We start from the raw sequence: 10177 nt of genomic DNA, 5'->3' as shown, positions 1-10177 counted from the left end.
TGCGCGCAATTCCATTGGCCGTGGCCAAAGTAAGCCGACGACGCCTCCACGTGGCTGTATTCGTACATGGGCGCTGAACAAGCCATCATGCGCGGGCCCTGTCGTCCTTTTACCTCTATCTTGCATCGTCGGAGCTCTCCGCAGTCTTGGACAAACCCGGGGGGCATCATAAGCCAAGCCGCTAGATACCAGGTAGATTAGCTGTCATCTTCGACCCACTCCCGCATCGTGGGGCTGCGAGTCTTGTCCTCTCCGGCTTCACGTCGTCATCGAACAGGCCCAGAACCTCACCCCTACCCATACCCGGCATTCTGTTGAGGCAGGCCAAGAGCACGGGTTTAGGCCTCGACATCCTTCCTCTTACTCCATCATAAACCCGCCTCCCTCGCCGTCTTCCTCATACACCATGTCAAACTCCTCCGTCGTGTCGCTGGTTGCATCTCCCAAGCCCGCTTCCATCTCGGCCTGCCTCTCTGCCTCTTTCCTCTCCTCCTCGTCCACTCCGCCCCATATCCTCTCTCGAATCCTGAGTCCCATCAGCAGCCGTCTCCACATCATGAGCACCCCTAGCCTCCGCCTCTCGTCTGCCGCTTCCTGCTCCGCATCGCCCAACCCCGCCATGACGGCCCGCACCGCCTCGTCAAACTCGGCCGCCACCACGATGCCGTGCAACACCGCCGTCCCCTGCCGTCCCCTGAACTGAAACCCCGTCAGCGCCGGGGCGTAATCGATGCCGAGCGTCAAGGCTGCCCGCGCCGCGAGCTCGTGTACAATGTGTACCGCGCCCCGCGGCACCATGCTGGGCACGTAGACTTCAATGTTGCCAAACTTGTTCTTCGGAACTCGCCCGTTGCGTACGGGCGGTGGCTCGTATGCTTCCGTCTGGTCGTGCGTGTAGACCGGGGTCCCCGCCTGCTCCTCGGCCTCGGCCTCTGCATTCTCCGGGCTCCCCAGCCTCGAGCGCTTAACACTAGCCTTCTTGGGGAGCCATTTGGCAGGAATCTCGGCGGGCTTGACCTCGCGCCCTAGACGGTACCATTTGGCAGCGCTCCGTGCGATGCGAACGTCTTTCCGTCGATAGATCTTTTCCAGCGGTCCCCGGCTTCCAGCGCCGACGGTGCCGGACGGTGTCGCTCCCGGGACCAACACCTCGTGCCGCCGCAGGTGCCGTTCCAGGGCGTACACAGGATGGTCTTTGAAATCTTGCACATTGCGCGGCATGGGCTCCCGAGCCTCGGCCCCAGCGAGTTCGTTGACCTCAATCTGGTCCAAGTCGGTCGGCCTTGGCCGTCCAAAGAACTTCATGACCTTGCGCCACCATGCATCGCCATCGTCCAGCACGCTTTCCACGCGCAGCTTGCGCGTCTTGGCCGTATAGGCTTTGGCATATCTCCTCGTGACGTCCTTGGCCGTCCCATCTGCTTCCATTGCCACCACGTAGCACAAGCTGTTCTCCTTGTCCGTAATGGGCGGCTCAAAGACTTTGGGTCTCCAGAAACTGTGCAAGACGACGGCATCGGCCGGCTGCCATTTCTGGTGGCCAACGTCGAGCACCTCTACCCAGTACACCGGGTAAGGGGACTCGCGTATCCGCACGGGCACGTCAAATGTCTTCCGACTTGATGGCAGGGACGCCGCGGGCTTGAAGTTATAGGCCGTCGCATGGGGATGGCCCAGCCTCCGCCGCACCGTCGGACCAGCGGGAGACGATGCAGTCGTGTTCTCGGCCGTGGCCTCGTACATTGCCAACAAATCCCGCGAATTGTCCTTTTTGGGTGATGTCGTCATGCGTGACTGTCCTTTTGGTTTGGGCAGGATCGGTCCACCGACGCACGACAGGGGCTGTAGCGAGCAGACGAGTCGAGCACGAACGCCCGCGCTCCGGAGAAGCGCACAGTAGAGTTGCGCGCCCACATCACGCGACCCCTGAAGCTTCCCGGCCGCCTCGCGAAAGTCGGCGCGATCCAAGCACGAGTCCATGTCAACCAGAGGTTCATACTGAACAGGGCGTTAGCAAGCTTCGGCGAGAAACGGACCAGCCAGGCCATGCCTACATCCTTGAGCTGCTCGACATCCTCTGCCCACAGCGCCCTGCGCAAGCCCCTTTCTTTAATCTCAAACTTGCTCTTCCACACGTCCGCCGCCTGCTTCAGTCCATTTTTGAGGCTCTCGGCCTGCCCAAACTGCGGCAAGTGTGACTCCGGATTGAGATAGTGGACGGTTTTGTCTGTGAGGTGCGGGCGCAGGGACTCTTGCACCTTGTGGTCGTTGCACCAGTGGTTTCGCCGCGCAACATGTGATAGCAGGCATAGGAGGTGGGTCTTGTGGATTGCGATGCGCCGATCCTTCTCCTCCTTGGTGATTGGCTTGCGCCGCTCTCCAGGTCTCTTGGTCGGCGTCGTGGACGACTGCTGAGCAGTGAGGTTGAGCTCCAGTTCTGCGATTTCCGGGGCCTTCCCCTTGGTGTCATTCAACCAGTTCACAAAGTCAACGTCCTCGAAATGCAAATCCTCGTCGTCATCCGAGTCCTCTTCGTCCGAGTCCCGCTCAAGGGTCTGGACTGTCGGGTTGGGGAGAATGACGTCTTGAAACTCCAGCTCCTCGTCCTCGTCCTCATCTTCTTGCGCTTGCCCGCCCTCTTGCTCTCCAGTTTCGGACTGGTTAAGATGTCTTTTGTCGTCCAGAGGCGACTGGGGCTTTTCCTGGCGTTGAGAAGCCGTGCGCCTTCGCTTCGGCGGCCGCTCCGGAGATGCAGGACGCGGCGTGCCCACGCCGGCCTCGGCGAGCATCTGCCGGTAGATGTCGGGTTCATCATTGCTTCCGCCGACGCCTGCTCGTCGAGTGCTTCTCCTCGTCACAGTGCGCTTGCTGGCGACCATGGTCATGGGCCGTGTGTCGAGCGCGAGTCGCTCTGACGCCGACTGCGAGGGCGCAGCAGCACCGTCATTCGCGCGGAGGCTCTTTGCGTCATCGGATCGGCGCAACAGGTGTCGCGCGAAGTCACGTGGAAGCAATTTCAGCGCCTGTACAAAGTATCGCTTCGGAGCAAGCTCGGCGGGCAAAGCATCTAGCCAGCGATGCGCTGACTGGTCAATATTCTCAACATTAATTACTTCTCGTCATTTACTGGAGCATTGTTCCCGCTCAACATGTACTGAATGCGAAAAATAATAGTCGCCGGTGACCTCTCAAGGCAAAGCCGTAGGGGTCAAGCGGAAGAGAGCTTCGGCTTACAGCTTAAGTTACAGGGTGCACCAGACCAGCTACGGGGACAAGCGACTGCCCCGCCCACACAACCGAAGAAAACACGCAGCTGGCTTCTTTTCTTCCCCTCCGCTGACGATGATCCCTCGCCTCGCCCAACTGCTCGCCAACATGACGGCTGGACCTGCTGGCACGATTTGACGAAACCTCGACTACTAGCCGAGCACGTGTCGCGAGCTCGTCAACCCATACTCGACACTCACACGCCCCAAGAGGCTCATTATAGGCTTCAATTGAAACTCGGCTGTTCACTTCGCAGCCATGAACACGCAAACAAGGAGATGCCCCAAACGGCTGCCACATTGGTATACCACCATTCCATCCTCCAAAGCTCGTCATTTCGCCATTGCTATCTTCGCCCAAAACGCCACAGGAATCAACATCATCACTGCCCTTCGCCTACTTGGTCAGCCAGCCGAGATAGTCAGCCACAATCAGTGTCACCATCCTGCGTCGTCAGAGTCAGTCAACATATCGCCACGCCGTCAGAAAGGACACTTACGCGTGAGGGGCGATCCGGACATAGTACGTGCTGAAGCCGCGATAGAATCTCAGGACCCCTTCCTGCTTGGCCACCTTGGCGAAGCAGTCGGCCATGCCCTTGTACGGCAGCTTTCCATCCGGACCCTTTTGTTGCTTCTGCAGTCGCGTCTTGACAAAGTCAAAGGGCAGGCTGAAGAAGCTCGCAAAGAAGCCGGCAATGGCGCTGGCGCTGAGCGTCTGCGTCCTCGATGACAAGTCGGTGTTCTTCTTGAGCTGCACCTTGGCCTCGCTGAAAAAGGCAAGCTGGCCAAAGTTCAGAGCCATGGCTCGGACCACCGTCGGGGCCGCACCAGCCCACAGCGCGCCTACTCCCTCGCTCTTGGCAATTGATGCAAGTGCATCGATGACCGACTTGTAGTTCTTGCGCTCAGCCAACGGTTTCAGGCCGTCACTTTGCATCCGGATCAGGGCCAGATCTGCAGGGTTTCCAATCATGGCAGCAACGCCTCCGGCCGTCAGACCCGCTGTCGCCCGCTCGCTGAAGCCGACATCTCGCCCTTGGGCCTTGGCCCGTGCCGCCATTCGGCCCATGATGGTGTCGAAGAAGCCCAAGCGGGCGGTGGTGTAGACGGCCTGCCGGAGGAGGCCGGCTGACAGGCCCGTGTACAGGTCAAGAACCTTGCCACTGGCAACAATCTGTCGAGTGACGGACAAGGGGGTGGGCTTGGGGCCGGTCGAGGTTCCTTCTCCCGCCAGCTGAATGCGGACCTTGACCATGTCGACGGGCTGGATGACGCTCGTGGCCACCATGCCGCTGATGCCGCCGTTGATGAAGGGTAACGCAGCCTTCATCAAGGGGGTGTGCAGGAACTCGTTGGCCTTGGCGGCTCCATTGCCTTTGGCGGCATTCATCACCTCGGAGACCTTGTTCCGAGCTGATTCAGCCGCCTGCTTCAAGCTGCCAGAGGTCATGACGACGGTGGGGATCCGGGGGTTTTCAATCCGCTTTGACTCGCACGGTTGCCTGGTCCTCGGGGAGACTCAGGGCGTATGGACGGCGAAGGCAGCGTTGAGCTGTTGGAGGTTGACGGGACTAGAGGCCTCACTCGTGTCAGTCACGGGCCAAAATATGAAGTATTTCTTCTGCCAGAGCACACTCGATGAGATCAAGCTTGGGGGTTGAGATGCGTCATTGATCTGGTCGAGGCGTAGCTGTCCAGGTGTTTGCCTTTGCTCCACGGGCGTAGCAAGACGTCCGAATTGATCCGCACTTTTCGCCTCGGACAAGAGCCGCTGGCGAATGCCGAGAGGACAACAACTGAGGGTGCTGTCCAGCCCCGTAGGCGGGGGACTCTCAGAGCGGCTCCGCTCGGCGTCGGATATTGATGGCGGTCGACAGACGACAAAACCGGGGCAAAGGGAGCAAAGGGGGCAAAGGTGTTGGCCGACTTACTCAGAACGGTTGAGAGGAGCGGGAAAGAGCATCAACTTGAGCCAGAAGATCACAGTACGGCGGGAGGGAGTGTTGGTTTGCCAGGCCAAGTGCGAGCAATGACGGGGGACCTTGACCTGGTTGAGCGGGCGGGGTTTGGAGACACACGGGGGGGGGGCTGTTGCTCTGCGGGGTCGCACCAGCCGTCGTTGTGCTGGGCACAGACCGGACCGGAAAAGGGCCAACGTTGACAAGGGCCAGTCGGAGTCAATATCTATCGCGTGGCAATCAAGACTGTCCAACAAGGGTTGGGGGTGGAAGAAGGAACAAGGCGAGAAGATGGGCCAAGAAAGACAAGGGGAGGCGCCAAACTCAAGACGGGGCGCAAGTGTGTTGGAGTTTGGGATCAGAAAGTCTAAATTGCAAAGCGGCTCGGCCCAGCGCGAATCGACGAGAAGCCACCAAGGACGAGGGAAGACGAGGTGCGTGTGGGTGGACGCCGAGGAAGCGGCGGCAGACTCGATACTTATCAGCTGTCAGTCCGGTGGTGACGAGCTGCCACCCAGTCACGACCCTCCACCACGGCAGCCCCCTTTTCCTTGTCGGCCGCTGTCGGTCTTGGGGGTCGAGTCTTGGGGACAAGTCGTCATCGGCTGCATCTGCGGGGGTTTCCCTCCCGTTGCGAGGCGCTTCGCGATGGGCCTCTCGAGCAGTGCAGAGGGAGGTGACTGCCATGTTCCTGTACCTCGAGTTTCTGCTTCCAACTACCAGGTACAGTAGCTAAGGTAGGCATTTACGTTGGGAGTCGTGCAATACCCGAGGCAAGGGAACATTGAAGCTTCGACGGGCGACGACCACCTGCGGCAGACTTGGTTCCTCGTCTAATTAGCGGTATGTCTAGCTTGGTGATCAAGGAATGCTGCTGCCATGCCATCATCACTTGCCGCAACTGCTACAGCCGGTACAGTAATTACACTGTACCTGGGCAGGTGGGCAAGGGATCGAGCCCTGGACTCTGGCTGAGGCCGATGGGTCAATCTGCAAATGCTCGAACCAAGGTCTTGGCCTACGGCGTCGACGCTGTTGTCGACGCCATCCCTTCCTCCAAAGGTACAGTACGGCATATGTTGTACTAAGATACTGTACGGAGGTATTGACGCGGCGGATGTATCGTGCCGTACAGCTACCCCGCCGGTACTGCGGGGTACTGTTTCGTGCATGGCGTCAGTGGAGACAGCACACCTGTGCGACGTTTCTCTGCCCTCCAACGTTTGGCCTCTTTCTCCTGAGCCCAACGCCGGGGGAAAGTCGCCAACGGTGGCCAGAGCACAAGGCACCTACCTACTTACTCTACCTAGTCGAACAGAAACACGGCGTGCAGAGCGAGAATCTGTGTTGACCGCCCAGGAGGCACAGGAATGGACCGGCAATGCTCGTCGTCAAGCCGATCTAACGATGCAAGTCTCCCCCGCCCCCCGCTTCGAGTCGCTTGGGCAGATGACGTTTTTGCCGAGCGTCAGCAGGGCGAGTCTCGATGCTTTGCTTCTTAACCGCAGTGGATCCCCCCACGAGCAAGGTCTGAGACAGTGTTTCTTCATACCCCCATAGATGCCTTCGTCTTTATCCTGGCCAAAATCACTGCAGCCGCTGCAGCCGTCGGCCAACTTATATCGCGCACCGGCATTACCCTGACAAGCCCACATCTATCGGCGTGGGTCGGCAGGCTGTCAAGCAGGCCCGGACGCCTTTCCGGTCGCTCGGAACGGGCTGGTGGAGACCGGAACTCTCCTGCGGCATCATGGACCGGAAACTCCCGATATCCTCCGGCTGCACAAGTACAATGCGCTCTAACCGCCGGCAGCATCGCAGTAGACATGTAGCAGTAGATATGTACTGCCCAATACTCTGCGACTACTCGCTCGTCCTTGTTCCCTTAAGCCTTGCTCTCCGTATCGTCGACGACCCATCCTTCGGCGACGGCCGGAACCTTGTCGAGATGTGTGGCTTCTCGACGGAACTCGGCAACACTACCTGTGAGGGAGCACGGAGGGACGGCTCAAGCCACCAATGAAGCCACCATGCGGTTGGCCGGCGGACATGCTCTCTTTCAAGCCTGTCGCACCCCGATGCAAATCTTGGCCGTATTATGTTCAGCAAGGGTAAGCTGTGCTTACAGTATTCGTGTTGTGGAGGGCATCGTGGCGGTGGCGGATACTCTTCGACGTCGAAGATTCTTTTCTCGAATTGGCCATGCCCACCATCATATTTTGCGTTGCTAGAACATGTGAGAAACTCCGTCTTCCGAAGCCACCACGATGTTTGTATTCGACAACACCCGAATGCTGCACGTGTGCGGGGGCAGAATTCGCACAGTACGCTGGCGGGGCATATGCGGTCAAAGCACCATGGCCTTTGAGCCCATCACGCAAGGCAAATACAGTGCTTTTCCTGTGCAACACTGTCCACCGATAAGTCGACTCCGCAAGTGACGATTTTTTTGACGTTACGCCGCTACCAGCCATCCATCGACAACCGACCGCCACGCGATGCCAAAACGAAAGCGTTCCGCCGAGACCGGCCTGCTGGCCGCTATTGAGAAGCACCAGGACGAAATTTTCCGAGCTCTCAAGTCTGCCAAGGGCTTCGAGCGGCAGCGCCAGAGCAAGCGATTGCGCCAAGATGGTGTGCAAGCCGACAAACGGCAGAGAATAGAGCGAGAGATTGCGGTGTTGAAGGTCAGCTACGAGGCAATGTGGACGTCTCATCCGAGAACTGCAATCTGACATGTTCTTAGTCTCTCGACCTTCATCAGACTGCTCGTGCGCATCTGGCGTCTTCGCTACTCAGGGTCGAATCCATCGCCACATCCCCCGACTTCCCCAAAGAGCTTCAAGGCGGCGTACCCAAGCCCGAACTCCCCGAACACGAGCGCAGTGCCCTACACAATGTCACGAGCGCACTCTACAACAAGGTGCCTGTCAGACAAGCCACGGACGGCGCCATTGCTGCGGTGTGCCACGCGCTGAACGTCTCCGTGCCCGACAAGACCAAGCGAGCTCGGAAGAACAAACGGACAGAAAAGGAGGAGCAACCCTCTGATAGGATGCCGCTCCAGCCAGCACCCATCAACTTGGCGACTGCGGGGGGGGAGATCGCGTCGGATCAAGAGTCCGTGTTCGAAGGCTTCGAGACCGACGTTGACGAGCCAGGCCCGGCCATTGGTGAACCCGATAGAGAGGCAGAAGTCACCGAGGAGACCGAGTTCTCAAAGCTCGACCACTTGCTTGGGAGTTCCTCCGACGAGGAGGATGACAAGTTGGACGAGGAGAGGCTTGAAAGATTCAAGAGTAGAGAGGTGGTCAATCTGGACGACATCTCGCTATCCGGATCTTCTTCGGAAGCTGACACCGGAGAAGACTCTGATTCCCAATCGGAATCAGCCTCGCCTCCCCCGGCGAAGCAGAGGAAAGGAGAGGTGAAGCAATCCGTCACGACCGCGGGAACCGGCGTCATCGGGGGCTCTACGTTCCTCCCATCTCTCATGGGCGGCTACATCTCCGGCTCAGAATCTGCATCCGACATCGAAGAGGCCAGGCCTCGAAAGCGCCGTGGACAGCGAGGCCGACAGGCCATTTGGGAAAAGAAATACGGCGCCAGTGCCAAACACCTCCAGAAGGAGAGCCAAACAGGCGGGCGAGACGCAGGCTGGGACATGAGGCGAGGCGCAGTGGATGGAGATGGCCGGGAACGGAAAACCCCATGGAAGAAGGGAGTCTCTGATCCGTTGGCGAGAAGTGCATGGAACGAAGCTTCCGGCAAACCAACGCCCAAGCCGACCAAGAGGGACGATCAAGGTCCGCTGCACCCCAGCTGGGCGGCAAAGAAGAAGGCCCAAGACGCGCAAAAGAACATGTCGTTCTCGGGGCAGAAGATTGTGTTTGAGTAAGCCATAGCTGCGCTCCTCCAACCAGTATCTTTCGACCTCTACAACACGACTCGCATCCCATGTGCACCTCTGGCCTGCAGGCCGACAGCGAGGTGATTGGAGAGCATGGGTCCTTCTCCAAAAGCGATGTCGGTAGGTGCATGTTGCTGAAGAGGACCGGCGCCCTTGCCTTGAATGAGCTCGAGCATCTCTCTATCCCAGGGGTCTTGGATTCCTCTCCCCCTGTCCTTCAACGTGCAGCCTCTCGAATTCGTAAACTGCATCTTTTTGTATCGCGTCCTTGCCCTGTTCTTCATCACTCCAGTACCCCTCCTCTCGGCTACGACCCAGCTCTACCACTCCTCCGTGATGTCCTAAGGTTTCCTCAGCTAGAATTCAAGACATATCGACCTCTTGCATATCGTCTACCGAAAGCGGATACAGGTCTTGCGGGACCTCGGCAGCCTGCGATGGAGCCTAGCTGTGATGACCGGCGACGCAGCTCGACTCGGTCTCCTGGCCTCGGCGATACGCGTCGCAAAGCCGATGACATCGCCATTCTCGACAGTCGCACGTCCTCGCCCAACGAAGTTGCCTCCTTGGCTTCAAATGCCAACGGCGTGTTGAAACCAAGGCGGACCCTGTCCACCACGACTCTGCACTGTCCGAGGCTACTCTGCTGCACTCCGGGGACCGGTGGCGGTAGGCCTCTTGAGTTTGTCCGGAAACTCTCCAAATCGCGCGGCTGTCTGAGCATCGGTCTCGACTCTGAAGCGCGTCACGGCCCAAGAGTCTTGGCTACGACCGCCAACGGCCGCATCAGCAGCGTTGCCACACAGGAGGCCGAATCCATCAAGTCGATCCTCAACTCCCATGCCGTTCGCCTCATGGAGGAACTTCTGAAGCCCCCAAGCTTGGACCGGGGACAGTCGCAGCAAACCCTGCCTGGAGCTGAAAGGTCAACTCCTGCGTCAGGGCGTGCGCCCAAGCCAAGTGCGGTGGGCGCCGAAGCGCTTTACATCTTCAGTCCCAGTCATCACCATACAGCCTGCTACATGTACAGGTCAGAGAAT

The 10177-nt window shown here is 58.9% G+C and overlaps 3 protein-coding genes across 3 annotated transcripts; 1 reads left to right on the top strand and 2 right to left on the bottom strand.

Annotated features, from left to right (window-relative positions):
• Nucleotides 1-360: 360 nt before the first annotated feature.
• HRG_07655 (rad4 transglutaminase-like domain-containing protein) lies at nt 361-2879 on the bottom strand (the record flags this gene model as incomplete). Its single annotated transcript, XM_044866126.1, has 3 exons — nt 361-1998; nt 2055-2702; nt 2772-2879. The coding sequence occupies 3 exons, from the start codon at nt 2877-2879 to the stop codon at nt 361-363; spliced, it is 2394 nt and encodes a 797-aa protein (XP_044719090.1).
• A 784-nt stretch (nt 2880-3663) lies between these two features.
• Nucleotides 3664-4719, bottom strand: HRG_07654 (mitochondrial carrier protein; the record flags this gene model as incomplete). The annotated part of the gene is made up of 2 exons (XM_044866125.1): nt 3664-3712; nt 3767-4719. 2 exons carry the CDS (start codon nt 4717-4719, stop codon nt 3664-3666), a joined length of 1002 nt encoding a protein of 333 aa, XP_044719089.1.
• Nucleotides 4720-7725: 3006 nt separating this feature from the next.
• On the top strand, nt 7726-9125 carry HRG_07653 (BUD22 domain-containing protein; the record flags this gene model as incomplete). Its single annotated transcript, XM_044866124.1, has 3 exons — nt 7726-7914; nt 7974-8353; nt 8414-9125. 3 exons carry the CDS (start codon nt 7726-7728, stop codon nt 9123-9125), a joined length of 1281 nt encoding a protein of 426 aa, XP_044719088.1.
• Nucleotides 9126-10177: the final 1052 nt, after the last annotated feature.

Source organism: Hirsutella rhossiliensis (genome assembly GCF_020360975.1).
Source record: "Hirsutella rhossiliensis strain HR02 chromosome Unknown scaffold00008, whole genome shotgun sequence".
NCBI classification, from domain to species: domain Eukaryota; kingdom Fungi; phylum Ascomycota; class Sordariomycetes; order Hypocreales; family Ophiocordycipitaceae; genus Hirsutella; species Hirsutella rhossiliensis.
The sequence above is the reverse complement of the archived record's forward strand: the minus strand, read 5'-3'. Positions and strand labels throughout refer to the sequence as shown.